Source organism: Bombus vosnesenskii, unplaced genomic scaffold, assembly GCF_011952255.1.
Source record: "Bombus vosnesenskii isolate JDL3184/JDL3185 unplaced genomic scaffold, Bvos_JDL3184-5_v1.1 scf7180000013266, whole genome shotgun sequence".
In the NCBI taxonomy this organism is placed as follows: domain Eukaryota; kingdom Metazoa; phylum Arthropoda; class Insecta; order Hymenoptera; family Apidae; genus Bombus; species Bombus vosnesenskii.
In genome coordinates, this window is record NW_022882926.1 from 6,777,677 (window position 1) to 6,796,099 (window position 18,423).

At 28.2% G+C, this 18,423-nt stretch overlaps 5 protein-coding genes, 1 non-coding gene and 2 pseudogenes across 15 annotated transcripts; 3 read left to right on the top strand and 5 right to left on the bottom strand.

The window, feature by feature from the left end:
* The first annotated feature begins 13 nt into the window (after positions 1-13).
* On the top strand, positions 14-5,892 carry LOC117243574 (uncharacterized protein DDB_G0292186-like). 3 transcript variants are annotated; one of them, XR_004495477.1, is made up of 7 exons: positions 14-559; positions 712-1,507; positions 1,582-1,665; positions 1,735-1,934; positions 2,005-2,430; positions 5,477-5,685; positions 5,774-5,892. XR_004495477.1 is itself a non-coding variant. In XM_033511184.1 (6 exons), exons 1-6 carry the CDS (start codon positions 325-327, stop codon positions 3,454-3,456), a joined length of 1,944 nt encoding a protein of 647 aa, XP_033367075.1. In that variant the 5' UTR covers positions 14-324; the 3' UTR covers positions 3,457-4,688. The 3 variants fall into 3 exon arrangements, 2 of the variants coding, with proteins under 2 accessions (XP_033367075.1, XP_033367077.1); XM_033511184.1 differs by lacking the exons at positions 5,477-5,685; positions 5,774-5,892 and adding an exon at positions 3,254-4,688; XM_033511186.1 differs by lacking the exons at positions 5,477-5,685; positions 5,774-5,892 and adding an exon at positions 3,257-4,688.
* LOC117243575 (SET and MYND domain-containing protein 4-like) lies at positions 4,290-7,352 on the bottom strand. 5 transcript variants are annotated; one of them, XR_004495478.1, is made up of 7 exons: positions 7,227-7,326; positions 6,875-7,077; positions 6,144-6,801; positions 5,801-6,087; positions 5,362-5,645; positions 4,579-5,283; positions 4,290-4,505 (listed from the first exon to the last, which is right to left on the bottom strand). XR_004495478.1 is itself a non-coding variant. In XM_033511190.1 (7 exons), exons 2-7 carry the CDS (start codon positions 7,059-7,061, stop codon positions 4,498-4,500), a joined length of 1,902 nt encoding a protein of 633 aa, XP_033367081.1. In that variant the 5' UTR covers positions 7,062-7,077; positions 7,227-7,326; the 3' UTR covers positions 4,290-4,497. The 5 variants fall into 5 exon arrangements, 4 of the variants coding, with proteins under 4 accessions (XP_033367081.1, XP_033367078.1, XP_033367080.1 ...); XM_033511190.1 differs by having other exon boundaries at positions 4,806-5,283; XM_033511187.1 differs by having other exon boundaries at positions 4,290-5,283.
* A 693-nt stretch (positions 7,353-8,045) lies between these two features.
* Positions 8,046-9,075, bottom strand: LOC117243581 (prefoldin subunit 4). Its single transcript, XM_033511219.1, has 4 exons — positions 8,870-9,075; positions 8,703-8,807; positions 8,492-8,608; positions 8,046-8,382 (listed from the first exon to the last, which is right to left on the bottom strand). Exons 1-4 carry the CDS (start codon positions 8,906-8,908, stop codon positions 8,230-8,232), a joined length of 414 nt encoding a protein of 137 aa, XP_033367110.1. The 5' UTR covers positions 8,909-9,075; the 3' UTR covers positions 8,046-8,229.
* A 344-nt stretch (positions 9,076-9,419) lies between these two features.
* Trnaq-cug lies at positions 9,420-9,491 on the bottom strand. The gene has a single exon. It is a non-coding gene; the product is annotated as a tRNA-Gln (tRNA).
* Positions 9,492-9,800: 309 nt separating this feature from the next.
* On the bottom strand, positions 9,801-11,144 carry LOC117243579 (THUMP domain-containing protein 1 homolog). Its single transcript, XM_033511213.1, has 4 exons — positions 10,851-11,144; positions 10,618-10,779; positions 10,312-10,556; positions 9,801-10,235 (listed from the first exon to the last, which is right to left on the bottom strand). The coding sequence occupies exons 1-4, from the start codon at positions 11,046-11,048 to the stop codon at positions 9,881-9,883; spliced, it is 960 nt and encodes a 319-aa protein (XP_033367104.1). The 5' UTR covers positions 11,049-11,144; the 3' UTR covers positions 9,801-9,880.
* Positions 11,145-13,624: 2,480 nt separating this feature from the next.
* Positions 13,625-14,338, bottom strand: LOC117243484 (annotated as a pseudogene).
* Positions 14,339-14,407: 69 nt separating this feature from the next.
* Positions 14,408-17,397, top strand: LOC117243485. 4 transcript variants are annotated; one of them, XM_033511010.1, is made up of 5 exons: positions 14,408-14,593; positions 14,874-15,005; positions 15,070-15,100; positions 16,129-16,488; positions 16,685-17,397. In XM_033511010.1, exons 4-5 carry the CDS (start codon positions 16,256-16,258, stop codon positions 16,941-16,943), a joined length of 492 nt encoding a protein of 163 aa, XP_033366901.1. In that variant the 5' UTR covers positions 14,408-14,593; positions 14,874-15,005; positions 15,070-15,100; positions 16,129-16,255; the 3' UTR covers positions 16,944-17,397. The 4 variants fall into 4 exon arrangements, with proteins under 4 accessions (XP_033366901.1, XP_033366902.1, XP_033366900.1 ...); XM_033511011.1 differs by lacking the exon at positions 15,070-15,100; XM_033511009.1 differs by lacking the exons at positions 14,408-14,593; positions 14,874-15,005; positions 15,070-15,100 and adding an exon at positions 15,338-15,422.
* On the top strand, positions 17,306-18,411 carry LOC117243486 (annotated as a pseudogene).
* The last annotated feature ends 12 nt before the right edge of the window (positions 18,412-18,423 follow it).

Below are 18,423 nucleotides of genomic sequence, written 5' to 3' on the forward strand. Positions count from 1 at the left end.
ATGATGTATGCGCATACCATCATATGCGATCCCTTCAAGTTTCAATTGTTGATTGAAATTTCTGTTTTCAAACTGATAATATTTCGTCGATATTACTGTCCTATAACAATTAGGGACAAAACAAGAAGTGAATAAAATCTTGTTACTCTTACGTGATTTTGTTATCGTCACGTTGATTAAAATATATCTAAATGAAGTATATGAAGAAGTAAACGTCAGCATTCGAACATAACCTTAGTCTTTGTTATTTAAGTGGAATTGGTATTACTATTCTAATAATTATTTTCTTTTGAGAATTATTTGTTATAAGTACACCATTCCAAAATGAATATACGATTATTAAAAGATCCTGCTACTGTAAGTAGTCGTATATTTGTGGGTCATCTACAAACTGATGATATGACTAAAGTTGAGTTGGAAGAACATTTTTCAAAATATGGGACAGTTGTTGGTTCTTCGATAAACCGAGGTTTTGGCTTTGTTCAATTTGAAGAAGAACAATCTGCTCAAAAAGCTATTCAAAATGAAGATGGAGCAATGTTCAAAGGCAGAAGAATAGGTATTTTCACGAATGATTCCTATTTTGTTTGTTTCCTATTATTCCTATTATTTTATTTTTGTATTTAATAATGCAATTGTCCACTTATTTTTTTGTTGCTATTCTTATAATAATATATATTAACATATTTCATTAAATATTTCTTTAAATAGATGTTAGACCAGCGAAAAAGGATAATCAATCCGGTGGAGGTGGTGGAGGTGGAGGAAAACAATTAGGAGGACCTAATAATCAATTTAATTCTGCCAGTAATCATTTTAATGCTGGAAATGATCCTTTTAATAGTGGAAATCAGAATTATGGAGGCAATTCAAATTTCAATGCTAACCAAAATTTTGGTTGTGATTCACAATTAAGCGATAATCAGAAAGTAAATAATATGCAAATTCGAAGTGGTGGAAATGATCCATTTGGGGATGGAAATCAGAATAGAGATAATATAAATGACCAATTTGGAAATCAAAATAGAAACAATGGAAGTGATCAATTTAACAATATAATGCAAAATAAAGGGAACAGTAATTTTAATCCAAATAATCAGAACAGAAGTGGTAATGACCAATTTAATCAAAACAGAGGTAGTAATCAATTTGGGTTAGGTGGAAACCAAAATAGGCCTGGTGGAAACCAAAACCGAAATGCAAATAATCAGAATCAAAGTGGTGGTGCAGGTGGCATGAATAGCGGTGGGAGTGGTCGACCAAGAGGTAGTAGAGGTGGAAAAAATCGAAATAAAAATAGAGATAATTCAGGCGGAAATAACTTTAGAGATCGCAGTCCTATTAACAGAGGTAATCGTTTAGATGATAAAGGTGGTAGAGATTGGGAACATAAACAAGGGGATAGATTAAGAGGGAACAATTTTGGCAGAGATTCATTCAATGATAGTAATAACCGTTATGAAGATTTTAAAAATTCAGCTCCTAGAGATATGAATATAAGTTTTAAGTAAGTTAAGAATATTTTTATGTTTCCTTCTTGTACAATAATTGTTTATTAATATCAATAGTTTTGTTTAACAGTAGTACAAGTACATCAAATGAATACTCAAATGCAACAACTGAGAAAAATGACTGTGAAATTATTGTTGTTAACAAAGCATTAACGTAAGTATAAAAATAATTTAGTTTGCTTTATAATTGTTGAATGATTTTGTAATTACTTTTTATAAATAGGGAATATGCAGAAAGTATCGAAATGAGGTTGAAAAAAATTGGCTTAACAGTTGATTTGTTATTTCCAAATGAGGATGTACTTCTAAGCAGAGTTTTAGGAAATATTGCCAGTCGGGGATGTTTATATGCAGTCGTAGTTACACCAATAAATCAAGAACATCATTCCCTAACTTTAAACATTCTTCATGGTTTACCCCAGGGTAGGTTTCTTAATAATTTTATTAAAATGTCTAACTCATTGTGTTAATAAAATCTTATTTTTCTGTACAGAACATAGAAATATGCTTGTTGAAGATGCTATTAATCTAATATCACGAGATTTTGTTAATTACAAAGCTGGTGGACGATCGGTTCCATTGAATACACCTTTTGCAAACGAACGGCATCCTGATGCTATTCAGGTTCTTTTAAACATGCTGGCTGATAATCATCAGTTAACAGTATTGCAGTATGATCGTGTTATAAAATATCTCGAAATTAAACGTGAAGAACAAGTACAAGTTGAATTGGGAGATGTAAAAGATTTACCAGCTACGACGACGATAACAGTCAGTGACCCGAAACAAGCAGAATTACAATCTAGGATACTTAATATCCTAAACAGTAATAAAACAACTTCATCTGCACCAACACCTAGTCCAGTACCAGCGCCTACCACAACACCAGTGCCCGTTCCGCCAGCTACTTGGGGAACAGGTAAAATTTGTATAATTTTACTATTTAAGCTTAAACAAAATGTAAATACTATCTTATTATTTTATATCAAATTTCTATTATTATAACATTACTCATTAGCAGAACATACATTTTAAAAGTATAATGGATTTTAAGTTTATAAAGTTAGTTATCAATTTTCATTCCAGTGATTTTCTGAAGTAATTAATTTATTAACAAAAATTCCTTTGGTAAGGTATTGAAAAGATACGCATACTATAAGTGCAATAATATTGTGTTTTACTGCAATATGTACTTCTATTTGTTACAAAAATACTGCTACCGATTTATTCGTTACATAAAAACAGCAGTATTATAAATAGAAACCATATCGCGTTTTTAACCTGAAGAAACAGACCTATTGCAACTTTTTGCATTTTTAAAAAGGTCGTTATGGGTGTATCTTACGGATTTTAGATCACCTATTTCTTATTTTCTTTTCTGGATTTGTTTGTGTATCTTTCATGAACATATCCAAAGAAAACGTTTAAAATTTAAATCGTGTATATAAATTCTTAATAATGGCGTTTGAAAACTATTCAATGTTGACAAAAAAACGTAAAGTTTGTCTAAGAAATTTTTAGACAAATAATTTCAGGTAAAATTTTAATATAAATATTGAGCACGAGTGATCAAAAAACACAAACGAACTTCGTACGCTTTGGGTTTCTGATCAAGTTCTTCGTGCGTGTAGTGCTACTGTGCCGCTTACCATACAATCCAGTGATCAAAGCGAACGAACTTCGAATATATATATTGCTGGTATTACAACTGCTAACTTCATGAGTACATCATATTATGCCAGCAGCATCAACTGCGTCAACAGCATCCACAACTACTACTACTACTACGGGAGTTTCACCGTCACCTCTGCTAAACGATCCGACAGTTCAAAAGGCACTTGACAGTCTGTTGCAAGGCAATTTACTCAAAAGCATCGGCGATCAGCAACCAGCTACAACTTCAACACCTCTGTTTGCTGCTTTTTCGAATATCGGCCGATTTTAATTTATTTCAATTTTATTTATCATATAATAAATAATTGGGGGTCCGGATCTCCTTTATTTTTCTGACATTCATACTCTTTCTGATGAATAGTCACACTTGTTTTAATAACACGGAAGTTTTATGACAGCATTTGATAAAAAATTAGAATATTAACAGGATTACATTCAGGATAATTGTGATATTTGCCTCTGAAAAAATGTTAGCATGCTTTTATATGTATTAAAAAAAGTATATTTTAAATATAGAATTCATAATGCTTTGTAAATTCTATAGATGTTATTTGCATAGTTCACAAATACTTGTTTGTATAATGGTTCAGTCTTTCTACTTTTAGAAAAAGAAATATTTTAGTTTACCATACTTCACATGGAGTAAATGACGGAGAAACTAAATATTAAAGAAATTTAATTTTATTTTCTCTCGTGGTAATTATCTTTTCTATTACTATACAACTAGGCTTTGAATACACTTTGAATATATTAACAGGTTTAAAATATAATCAAATATTATATTTTATTGATAATTAAATAGTTTCTTATGATATAGACTATTTCAATATGTAATGTACTGAAGTAGTAATCAACAATTTAACTAGACAATTTATTATCCTTAACTTAATATATAGAATTTATTACATTGTAATTTTAATGAATTGCCATGATTATTTCTATTACTTCTACAGTTTTTAATAATGTAAAGTATTCTTTATATGTGAACATAAAGCATTTGATTTTTATAATGGATTATGTAAGATACACAATATATCAATTTTTCTATTGCGTTATTAGAAATACAGATATTGTGACGAAGATTGTTTAATTTTTACTCATTCATCAATTTCATTATCTCTGTTATATTTTTTCCTTCATATTTATATTATTACACACATTTCTATTAGTTTGAATATTTAGACAAATGTATTGTGTATAAGAAGCACATTTTCTTAGGAACTAGATAAATATCATGTATAACTTCAATAAAATGTTTTTAGGAATATTTCATGTCTTTCATTAATAATGTAGTATGCTGTTGATGCCTCTCTTATGGGTCTAAAAACAAGAAAATATATTTATGAAATTGAGTTCCTGTTTTAAGTGTCTAATACATTACATTTTTACATACCCTTGCAGCCCCAAGCAATTAATAAGTAATTATTATAAAGCAGTTTAAACCATGGATTTACAAGCAGCCTTATTAGATATATAAGCAAGAAATGAGTGTACAAAGTGAAGTATTTAAATAAAGGTGGTTCACAGGATATAAAGCATGGAGTTAAGAACTCACAAGTAAGTGAAGCTACAAATATAAACCAGTATAAGCAAGTTCACTGTCTATTTACTTAAATTTACCTAAGTAATAACTCTTCAGGTATTGTTCCGCGTGTACGATTTCTTCACACGGCTGGGATACGTTCTTATATAATATATCAAGGACTGACTTTACTGCATCAATATCATACATATTTTTTACCAATCTTTGCTTATAAGGTTTTAATCTTTCTACAAGCTCTTTATTTTTTTTAATAGAACCAATGTGTTTTTGCAAAATTTCATCGTACATTGGCCAGTCAAATGCACACGCGATACAATCGCATTCAAAGAAATAGTCTTGTATTATTTTTTTTCTTCTTTCAGATTTTGTCATATATGCATATGCAGCACCATAATTTGTGAATATTTGATCTCCAGGATATATTGGTCTTAGAGCGCGAGTAATCATTGTTAGCTCTTCAAAATGACGAAATGTATTTGGTGCGCAAGAATGGTTGTATAAACTATGTGTTACATATAATCCTGAACCTGTTTTAATTCCTGGTTCTTGTTGCACCTAAAAATAAATTAATTATAATATAAAAGTGCTTTAAAATAATTTCCATATATATATATTATCTTCTAAATAAATTACTGAAAAACAATTTGAAGACATTATAACACAAGCGCGAAACATAAGGCTTCCAGAGAATATGATCTTTGGATAATTGCTAATATCTTTTAATTGGTTCACTTCATATTTATTGCAGAAGAAATTAGTCTGAGTGGCTAGGAGGATAGCTGCAAGAGCTGAGATGCAAGCAAAAGCACTGATTCCAATAAGTGGTCGCGTTGTCATATTGGTAGCGAGACTCAAAGCAGATCGTGCGCTGGTACTGTCCAATATGCCTTCATCTGTAAATCCTGCAGATCTGTTATCTACAAAAGAAAAATATTTCATAAAATCTAGAAATGAACAGTATGTTATGGTTGAATTCTTGTTTTCTCTCTTACAATTATTTTATTGTCTTATAACTCAAGTTTTGTCTCACATTATTTTATTTTAGCTATAAAATATGAATGTTCTTCTTTACCTGGATTAGATTCAGCTAGTTCCATGTCCACTCGCAGTTCATCAAATTTCTTGCCCTTTGATGTTATTACAATGAGAAATCTAATAATTTTGGTAAGCATTCGTATCTTATCTTTATCAACATTAAGTAAGTTTCCTACTAATGCCATAATTGGACATTCTATTTGATGAGCCATTTCCCAAGCTAATTTTCTACACTTTTCTGAACAGTATTGAGCCACAGGGCAGTGTGAGCAAGGAATTAAATTATAGCTTCTTGATAAACAGTGATGACAATGTGTATAATACCTGTAACTTATATAAGTTATATATTATAGTAGATATATTAATATAAATAGATTTACCTTTGTGTATAAATAACATAAGCATATGGATTTTCAATAGTAACTACATCTCCTGGTTTAAATTCTTTTGTAGCTACTAAGTGACGTCCATATTTTTCAGAAAAAGAAATGCTGATACCATCACTAGCAGCAGGAGCCTCTTTACTTGGACCATAAGCTAACTTTAAAGGACCTTCATCAGCTAAGTATCTTAGCTGTTTTTCCTTATCATTATCTTTGGATATTCCATTAGAATCATTGATTAAATCTTTCTTTTCATTGATGCTAAAATTTTTACTCATATCTTCTGAAAGTTTAACCTTTCCATTTCTATATCTTACACCTCCAGGTTCCTCATTTATTTTTTCTGATAAACACATATTCTTAAGTGTTTCTATATCAATATGATCATCCTTTGTAAGTTGTAATCTTTTCTTAATTTCTTCGATAGCCTTGGCTCCCCTTTCTTTCAGATTTTTTCTTTTTTCTTCTGGATATCCAAGACTTAAAGCAGCATCAATATCTATCAAACATTCTTTGAACATTTGTTTTCTATATAAAGCAGCAGACCGATTGGCATAAGCATATGACATAAGTTCATTATCATTTGCATATGCTAAACTCATTGTATAATATTTTATAGCTTCATTATCATCACCCATTACAAAATGTTGGTTTCCTAAGATTTTTCAAGTATAATAACTAAACAAATTACTTATATTTATTTATAATACATTGATAATATTTACTACCTTCTTCTCTATAGTGGATGGAGTCTTCCTCATTTTTTACTTCAGGAATTAATTCTGGAAATTGAGACTTTACCATGTTTTGTAAAATATGACCAATAAGAGATTCACATTCTTTTTGTAAACCATACCCTGCATGTGATACATTAGTTTGTTTCAAATTTAATACTAATTCCTTTGCTATATCCATATTGCTCTGGAAAAATCTTGTTACATAAAAAATATATATTATAACACATATAAGTATTTTACAAATTAATTAAAATTATACATAGATAAAAAATAAATTTATTATATAAATTTTTTATGTAAATGTATATCATATGTTTCATAAAAAAGAAGAATAAAGAGAAACCTGATTGTTCATATATTACTTGTGCACTAGATAAAAAGGTACTGAATGGACTGTAGTGTTAACTATGTACTGGTTGAAGCAAAACTGAGAGGTGAAACTAAAATTACCTCAAGTGAGTTGATAGAGGGAAGCAGAAACTGCATGACTATGTAACCAAGTTTTAAATCATTTGTTAAATTAGACAGATTAGAGATTACTTATATAAAAGTTATAAAGATGCCTAAACCTCTATATTTCATACATAGAATATTTAAATATTCTCTTCATTTTTATCTGTAAAAGGAATTTAAAAATTTGAAACAACTGAATTTTTTAAGTAAGCTAATATGTTATATATTTTGTAATATACATTTCAATTTTTTTATTTCATCATCCTTGGCTGGTATCTTTTAAGTTAATGTCGTTACATTTACATTTATTAAGTACAATTTGCAAAAATAGTTACGTTTAACATAATTAAAATATTACATATTAACAAGAAAAAACGCAAAAAATCTAAAGTTTACAGTTATTTAAACAATATAGGTGTTAGAAATCGTTTTTTTTTCAGTCATATTGCATGAGCATTTTATAATGAGAACAATTTGGCATCAATCCAGATATGAAGCTGCTAGAGCGTTGAAGTTTAAATACAGTCTTTAATTAGATATACATATATATATACATGAGATATACATGATTATAGTTTATTTATATAAACTAATATTTATATAAACAATAGTTAATGTTTAATATATCTAATAAAATATAATATTTGGACACTATGGCAATGAATTTTATATCATCAGAAAGGTAAAAACAACTTTAAGAAATATTACATGAAAGAATTATGATTAATTTATTAGGAGCTTATCACATAACAACAATTAATCAACATGTATGACATGAAAAATGCATAAATTTATAACATAATATATATTATATTCATTAGAAGACATGAGACCATAATAGTATAAAAAGTTTATTTCACATTATAAAAAAATTATATGGATATTTGACTAGATTAATCCTCCTCTGCTTCTAAATTTATACGGCTACCAAATTTTGCATATAGTTGTGTTTTTAACTCGGTTATAATATTCTTCAAATCGACACATTTACTTTCCAAATTAAAGATTTCCTGTTTCTTCTTTTCTTTAATCTCATCTAAGTAATTCTAAAATCATGAACAACAGGAAGAATATTAAATATTTTATCATTTTGTATGAAAATAATAGCAATACTTGTCTTCAAGAACACTAAGTGTGCTATTAAGAATTATGTACCTGTGTTTTTTCTAAGTCTTCATAAATAAAAACTTCACCAATGTAATATGGAATTTTTGCATCTTCATCCAAAAGAACTATTTCATCACAAGCATCTTCTAAGTTCTTTAATTCATTCTATAAAAGACAGTACAGTATATATAAAATTATACATGTCCAAATAAGGTTACAAGAGGTATGAGGTAAGGACTAGCGCTAGATTAGTTAATACCTGTTTAACTTTTAATTCTTCCTTTAAGTCATCCATTTTAGCATTCTGCCTTGCAAATTTATTAATTTTTTGTTGATCTTCGTACGTAATATAAACATCAGAGTCCTATAACGCAAAATAGGTTAGATTTATGTTTGTAAAATAAAATGTAAGTGATTCTTAGGTACCGGTTGAAATCCAGCTTGAACGTTTTTTCGTGCTGACATATTTGTTACTCGTATGCTATAACTGTTTAATTCGCCGTCTAATGGCAATCTAAATAACAATTTTGAAACAAGAATGTCTAGTAGTCACGACTCACAACATTATTTTATGAAGCTAATATCTTCAAAAGCGACTAATGGTTGTTGGAAATGCATCAATAAGTGTATTCTTCCTAAAGGCGCCTGTGCAATTTATCTAGCTAAGTAACATAGATACATACATCTTTTAACAAATTAAACTATTTTTTCTTAACTGCATACAAAATTAACTATTAAGATTACAGAAATCAATAATAATAAATATGACTAATTTAATTACATGCATTATTTTGTTAATAAATCTTCAAATGTTCTTTTGCATTAAATCTAATTTGCCATTTTTATATTTTCTGTTATTAATTTTATGTAACATACAATTTATTAATGAATGAAAAAGGTAAGTAGGATGAGTATATTATTGTTTAATGTATAAGAATATGTAAATATACATACATGACAAAAAAAGGAAATACAAAGGTCCCACCGAGATTTGAACTCGGATCGCTGGATTCAGAGTCCAGAGTGCTAACCATTACACCATGGGACCTTATAAAATTTCTTTTGTTATAAACTATTCATATAGTTATGTAGAATAATTTTTTAACTTAAATTTAAAAATGTTTTTTTCTTTATAGTAATTTTCGCTGTGCACATTTGCATATGTACATGTACATTTAATCATGAAAAATGAAAACTTACGATTCAATGCATTTATTTATATCGATATTACATATTACATATATGTATTTATAAATATATATTATGTATTATTTTTTGATTTATATAAGACATAAACTTATAACTTTTACAAAAAATTACTTACATTTTACAAACAATATAAAATATCACTAATACATACAATGTAGCACTTCCTTTTTATTAGTAGGAATAAGATAATAATAGATTTATAAAGTAGTATTAACATTATTTACGTATTTAATTTTTTGATTCTGCGTTGTCATGAATTATTTCTGTTGTTAAATGTTTGTCTTCTGTTATATTTCTTTTATCAGGGTTTGTCATTTTCTTTTCCTCGATGGAAGCATTTTCTTCCTTCTGTTTTATGGTATTTGTGGGTTCTTTGGTGTTACATATTTCTAGTAAATTATATTTTTTAAATTTATAGTAATTTGGAGCAATAGACATAAGACAAAAACCACGTATCATTTCAACAATTACAGCAAGTTCTGGGTTTTTCAAATCTGCTTTATTTCCAGGATTCTTTTTGTTTATTATTTCTGCTAAGTCTTCGATTACTTCATCTCTGTGTATATTATTGTTACTATGGCGACTATAATAAAATTAGATTGATATTTATATTAAAAGTTCAATAAAATTATAAACAATTTGTAGATTAAAAGACCTACTTGAATACAATACTAAATGTTTTTGGTTCCTGTGCAAAATATTTTTCAAGCATTACATCTGCTTTAGATTTAATGTCATTCATATTTGCTTTACAGATAACTTCAATTGGAAGTAATCTTAATAAAAATCTTGTGCGTTGCTGTTTTGTGTTATCCAATTCACTAATAATTTTAGTAACTAATTCTAATGGATTTGTCAAAGTACTTTTTATAAAAATTACATTCTTCACACCAGTATCAACTACCTAATAAAAAAATTATAAATATCTAAAGTCTTTTGAAGACAAATATATCTGATAAATTCACCTGGAATCTTCTGACATTTATTGTCTTTGAATATTCTGCTTTTAATTCATTAATTTGTTTGTTTAATGCAACTGAAATATCATCTTCGTTATCAATATTCTTTGTCTCATTTACAGAATCATCTTTCTCTGACTTTTCTTTGGAATTATCATTATCGAAGTCCTTGAATTTAAAAAAGTTTGACACTCTTATATTACTACATGTGTTTATATTATTGCTGAATTTCACTGTACCTTTGTGGTAACTGGTCCATAAATTTCATCAGCAAATTCATTAAGTAATTTATAAGCATCGCGTACACATTCTTTTTCAGAAAAATTGCACGTGCATAAGAAACCTTTTATACCTGGTTCCAAATTAATTTGTTTACGTCTTTTTTGGTTATAATTATGATTATGAAAGTAACTCTCTTTTCGCTTTTGGACGTACATCTTTGTTAGAAACTCCTGTATTATGGATTTTATTTTACTTATTTAGAAGATGAAAAGATTTCCTGAAAAATATATTTTTATTTTGTATAATAGATAATAAAAACAAGCATGTGGTACTATTTACTAATATTTATTGTGGAGAGCTGTGCAAATCTAATAAATTAAATGTAATATTTTTAGTATTAGATTCTATGTATATTAAATACTTACGCTTTTATGTAATAAAATATTTTTACATTAATTATTCAAAATATGAAACTAATTATACTTTTTAAATGATTTAGTTTATTCGTATGTTTGTAATTACATATAAACATAACCAACTTATTCGTATATCATTCGATCTAAGAGCCCTCTTACTGTACCTATATGTCATTTTCAATCATTTTCCAACACTAATTTCTATGTAATTTATATATAGTATGTATAAATATAATGGTAAAATAAATTTACAATAGCATCAGTTATATATTACAATTTTTTATTTTTCTATATAGGTATTAATAATATGTACAATTGTAGAAATAAATAAAAATATATAAAAAGTATATAAAAAAAACATAAAAATACGTATTATGCTAAAATGTGTGAAATATATTACTATATAGTTACTTAGTTGAGTTATAAATTTCGGCACCTTAACACCAAAACTATATAACAATAATATAACAATAACATAACAATAATAATAGAATATATTACAATTTAAAGGTGTTTTGACATTTCGGCGAACTGTATTACAAAAATCTTCTTTGGGTTTATATCATAAACAATTTTTTGTTAAAAAGTTAAAAAAAAGTGAATTGATCGATTCTTTATTTGATGTGAATTAATTGAGTCTTTATGATCTTTTGTGTTTATATTGATTGTAATAATTCTTTCAAAGAAATTCTTATATCTCTATAATTTTCATTGTTTTTATAATATTTATATTAAAGAAGAATTAAATAATATAAAAGAAAGTTATTACTGTTTCTTTTATTTACATTTGCAGATTTTTGGATTGTTATGTAACATTAGCTTTGCTAACTGCATCATTGCATGTTTCGACAATAAGATTTAATGTTATTGAATTGGTTGTAACATTATGATTTGTAATATTTTTATTTTTATTTTGAATAGATCTTGTTGACATTTTATGGTATTTTATTAAGGTTTTATAAATAGGGTTTTATAAACTTTTACTATTTACTTCCTGAAAAGCTTTTTCTCCCATAAACTTTCTATTTCTGAATGTAAAATTTAATTTTTTTTGTTATTAACATAATTTTGATCAAATACTATTTTATCCCAAAATTTTATTCCAATATAAGTATCTGTTTAAACTTTCATCTGAAAGTAGCTCTATGTAAGATATAGATCTATGTTTATCAACTTCGTTCATTATTTCTAGCAAATTTTGTAATAAAAAGGCAGGGAGTTTCACAATTGGCACACATTCCATATTATCTACAAAAAGATTTGAAAATCTTATATTACACATTACTTATACATTATTCATATCATTAAAGTTATCGTAGTATATGTTGAAACAAGAGATAATATGTGTTTTTAAGTCACTTATAATTTTATCACTTTCAGTCTTAGTTTAAGTTGGCTATGTAGTATTGACAATAAACTGAATGTGTATTTGTTTTTATTTTATTTTGTTCATTATTTTTTACTTTCATATAAATACATTGTGCATCATGTGGTCTAATCAGAGCTATAAGATCCCAAGAGTAAACTCTCAATGATATTGAGTCTCTGCTGCTAAATAAAATTATGAAGCAAATAATATGTATCTTTTACTACCTTTAAGTATAAAATTTAGCATATTTTCTTTTAACATCTTCTATCATGATGATTTCATCAGATTTATTTCATTGTGGTTTCTTATCTTTTGGTTCTTGAGTATCAGTTATAATTTAAATATAATAATTTATCATACATATGAATGTTTTAATCTACATGAAAATACATATTTAATTCAGTACAATTCCTTTTTTTTTTGTAATATCTGTATCAAAATTGTCATTGCATTCAATACTTTTCCTAGCAGTGTTATTGGGAATATACATATAATTCATTGTATTTATAGATGTGGAAGTATTTAATTCTTTATATATATATATATAATGTCCAAGTATTTTATTTATCTTTTTCTTTCTGTTTTTCTTGTAAATTCTCAGTTTATTGAGACTTTACTTTTTTATTCTTTTCAAGTTCTAAAAGTAATCTGAACTCGTAATCACATTCATTTATTAATTTTATGATTTTAAATAACTTCTTCTGATTACATTAATAAACAAAAATATTACATAACAAGATAGTATTTCATTTATTAATACATTCCACTACTAAACAAAATTTTTTATTTTTGGTAAATAAATTGTTGAATCATTTATATAAATATACGAGTTTATCGCAACGAGGTTATAATTCATATTGCCTCCAATTTCTTTTAAAACTTTTATATGCTTGTTCGTGAACTAAATTAAATTCTTCATCAGGATCAGGAAATTCATCAATTCAGGAAATTTACAATTACAAATTTACAATTAGCAATATTGTAATTATTATATATTGATATTTTTTAATTTAATCTTTGCTATACATTCCTGTGCTGTGGAATCTGTTGTATTTTCCCGCGTATTTTTCCGCGGCAATTTTGAATTGTAACACATAAGCAAATAAACAATTACGATTTCACAGTACATAAAGATAAGTGATACCAATACATATTTAACCATATTATTATTATTTTATCATTATATGTTATTATCATTATTATTTTTTAACTCTATGGCTTTCCCTTCATACTTTTTTGCTCTTCTTAATGTTTTTTCTTTGATTTCTGTTAGCTTGCATTCTTCTATCAATATATAATTCGGTGTTGTCATATCTAAACCTAAGATCCATTTCACATATCTTCTTTGTATTCCATCCAGCCTTTCTTCCATGTTTCAGCCCCATACCTCTGCTTCAAACATTTTCATTCTCCTCTTGTAGTCTTGTTTGAAAATTCTTTCTCCCACGCTCCATGTTTTCTCCATTACTATTGTTGCTCTCTTTTTCCTGTTTTGTATGTGTTTCTCATCACTGCCGTTTTTCTGTACTATGTATCCTAGGTATCTTATCTCGTCCACTTCTTCTAATTCTCGCTCTCCCCATTTCCATTTTCTTTGTCTCCTCTTGTTCTCTCTTTTTTCAAAAACTATTATCTTAGTCTTTTCCGTGCTCTGTTCCAATTCGGTTTCTTTTAAAAAATTTTCGAATCTCTTTAGCATTTCCTTTAGCTCCTCCTCTCTATCCGCCTATAGCATAATATCGTCTGCGTATGGCAATGACCATACCTTCCTTTCTCCTACCACTATGCCCCTCTTTTTCATATAAAAAGATATAGATTAATTTAAACACTATAATAAAAAATTATTTCAACTCAATTTTTACGTAACGCATTTCAAGTATTTGCTGCCGAGTAATGTCGTCAAGTATATGTGTTCTGCATTCAGAATAACGAGTTGTTTCAGAGACAGTGCTTTGAATAACAAAGACCATATCTGGTATGTAGAACGAATTTAGCTAGACATCAGAGTAACGTCGGAACCTTTTATAAATTGTAATATACTTTAATTATATTGACATACATTAGAAAAGTGTAGCACTTACATTTAGATATAAAAGTAATTTTATTTTAATATTAAATATTACTTTTCTTAAAAAAAAAATATATATATAAATATAGGAAATATCTGATAAAAATTTTTGCGAGATTTGTGATTAGAAATAACATTATTACTATGTAATATCTTCAATACATTGTATGTATATTTTTACTGTTAGCAGATATATTTAACTTTGACAAGTGTATTTTCGGCATCAGGCAAATCACACGTCAGTCTGTGGCGTGGCGTCACGAGAATAGCATCGTGGGGTAAATTCTCGTCTCGTTCAGAAATAATATCTACCTACGTAGTACGTACTGTTAATGTTACGAATCTGTATATGATTACAAATATTTATTCGTAAATATTTTGAGTGTTCCAACATTCAGACCTCAATTAACTTAGGTAATGTAGTTTTGTTAATAACTATGTGTTAACTCTACTTTTAAGGGAGAAGTATTAATATTGTTATAAGTTTTGGAGTAAACTTGTGTAAACAAATAAGTGAATGAATAAGTGTTACGACAAAGAATTGAGCAATTTGGTTATGAAAGGTTATGAACATCAACTGAAACGTTGTTTCATTCCTTGGAAGCAACCCTTGCGATTAAGACAATCAGCCACTGTGAATCCGGTTTCTTTAAAATTGCGATCAATACTGTTCTGTTTGAGTTCTCCTAAGCGAAGCGAGAGAGCGATACCGCTCTTCGATTATGTTTGTGTACATGTATGTATAACTGAAATGTCATGTGCTTCTTTGTAAAGCGAGAATTGAACTGATAATTAATAGTAATACAGACGATAAATATTCATAGTAAATGGACAAATGTTCAAAAATTTGTAGTTTAATGGTAAATTAATAGCGTAGAAATTTTTGAAGCAACTTTAATTATAAATCACAGAATGACATGCTCAAATTTGACGATTAAATATTTACCAATTAATTTGCTACATTAGCCGATTATTTTTAAAGATATTAATTCAACTATTGTACTTCGTCATAGTTAGCGTATTATTTGCTTTCATAAATCCAGCTTTATAAAATACTAAGTTATAGGTATAGTCTATTGTTTATCGTTTTCTTTCCCGTCACTGGGAACTTTTTATTAATCTGCGATAGTTTTGTGTGACGTCGGTTTGTCGGTTTAGATAACAACACACATACTCACGTTTGTTACTGTAATAATGTCCTCGGTGATTTTGTAATTTCTTATTTCTGTGTTATTGTGAAGACGTTTACCCGACACATTCATTAAGCAAAATCTTTTCGTTAAGTTCGTTACATTTCGTTAAGTCTTATATCTCTCTTTGTTAATTTATTCTTTTCAGATAATATCTTTCGTAATAAATTTCTGTCTTTTGAATGTTAAGATTATACTCTGAATTTAATTATTTATAAGATTTATAACATAGATTTTTCTCTATACCATTAGGTACGACCTATCGCATATGAGTTAGATAACATGAGTTTGAATTACGTAGAATCACATATAGATGAGTTATATCGAGTTTAGTCACTTGTAACGAAAAGCAAGTGTACATTCATTGGAGGAATGAAGTATGCAGACCTCTTTACCAAGACAAACCATCGGCTGCATCGGAAAATGTACTTCTGGACTAAGTATCGATGAATTAGATCAGATTACAGATAATATACATAAAACTCTGACTCATCCACGTGGAAGGGAGATTTTTAAAAAATTTTTGGAACAACGTGGTCTCAGGGACAACCTTGAGTGTTTGGCATTGTACGAAACATGTATGCAGATTATCACAGAAGAGACTAACTTTTCGTAAGTTTTCTTCCCAAAAATAATAGTAATTGAGTTTTAAGAAATACATATTACTTTTGAAGACTGTCTTTTAAACCATTTTCCTGAGAAAATTATCTTTTAAGCGGTGGCCATTTTTGAAATGTTAGGTTTGGAAGAGAAACGCTTTTACCAGTCGGTAAAACAGTTAACTGACAAGTAAATAATGAATTTCCAGATACTCGAAAAAGGGAACAACACTGGAGTCGTTAATCAAGAGGGTTATGCAAGTGAAAGAAATGGCTGAAGATTTGGACGGTGTACCGCAGATAGACATGGCACTTCTAGAACGTTTCAATGAAACGTTAAATAGCGATTCGAGGACTTCTTTACTCAGCATATTAGCAGATACCAGAGATCGGTGTCGCGATCATTTGAGAAACGTTCATGAAAGTTTCAAACAATATGCATCGGAACCGTGTCCGATAATTAAATAATTAATAAACATATCTTTTCTTTTTGTATCTTTGTGCCTTTAAAACTTTATTCGTATAGATGCAGGAAGTTATTCTCCATTTTCTTTAAATGTGTAAAAGTTAGCACGTGAAACATGTTTCACGTAACAATCTCTATATGTGATGACGAATGTCGTATATTTTCTGTATACTTTTACTTATTGAATGTTATACTGTGATTATTTAAATTATGTAATTTAATAAAAAAAAAGAAGCAAAAATGAAAACTCGATGATTTATATTTTTGATAGTTTAAATGTTATCCCGAATATAACAGCAAGTGTAGCAACATTCAAATGCTTCTTCATTCATGTCGGTATTCAATTAATTGATATTTGTTAGATATGTTAATTATGAAATGTATCAAGAACATAAGGAAGATTCTCGTGTGCAAACAATGATTGTAAAAATAAATAATATACGCAGTACCATAAAATCTTTGGAGGAAAGTCTCATGATTACCCGGAGCTTAGAGGCGGAGCGATGGCTACGATACTCAAATTTAAAAGCAAAAAGCAAAATAATGATGGACGATCTCAGAAAAGCAAATAAACGCAATAAAAATATGCTCAGTATGTGGGAATGTTTAAGCCGTGAGGAACAATAACGTTATTGACATTATGTTTGTAGATTTATTTCGACAGAGTGTTACTGACATTCGTCTTGGAAGCGATATTACGTTGCCAGATTCTTTGAAAAAGGAAGTACAAAGATCTTGGCATCAAAAGTAACGTTATTTATTATTTACATTATAACACAAATTAATAAACGTTTAAAAAAAATTGATGTTAAAATATTTACTAGGTACGATGCTTTATTAACGCGCAACGAGCAATTAAAACGAGAACTTAATTCCCGAAATTTGCTTCTTAAAGAAAAAACGCAGGAGGTACATAGTTTTGTACGTTTTAACATATTTATGTTAATTTTATCGTTAAAATCGATCGATTCTAGATCAGTAGTCTTCAACAAAAATTATTAACACTTGGCGATAGACTCGTTGAACGGAACGAATCCGTGGAAAGTATTTGTAAAAAATACTTGACTTTAAAAAGACGAAAAGATGAACAAGAAATTTTGTTACGTGGTTCTATCGAAACGTTACAGGTTGAAATATTTGAAGAAGCGAACATTAGATAGAAAATATTCAATAAACAGTTTGAGAACTGAAAATAATTATGTATTAGGATACATTGAGGAAATCAAACGACGGGGCTTTTAAAAAAGATTCTGAAATATCCTCGATAGTCAGTAAAGATGCGTTATCAGCTCGAGAAATTCGACGTAGCGATGGGCTAGTTTGCGAAAATTCTTTTTTTAAGAGTTCTTCTGCAGAAAGCGAAACGCAGTTACAAAACTAGCGGAAATAGCAGCGCTATTCCTTTTGATTAAACCGTTTAGTCGATTTTCCCGAAATTGTAAGCTCTGTTAATATTTTTCACGAGAGATTTTACGTGCAAAC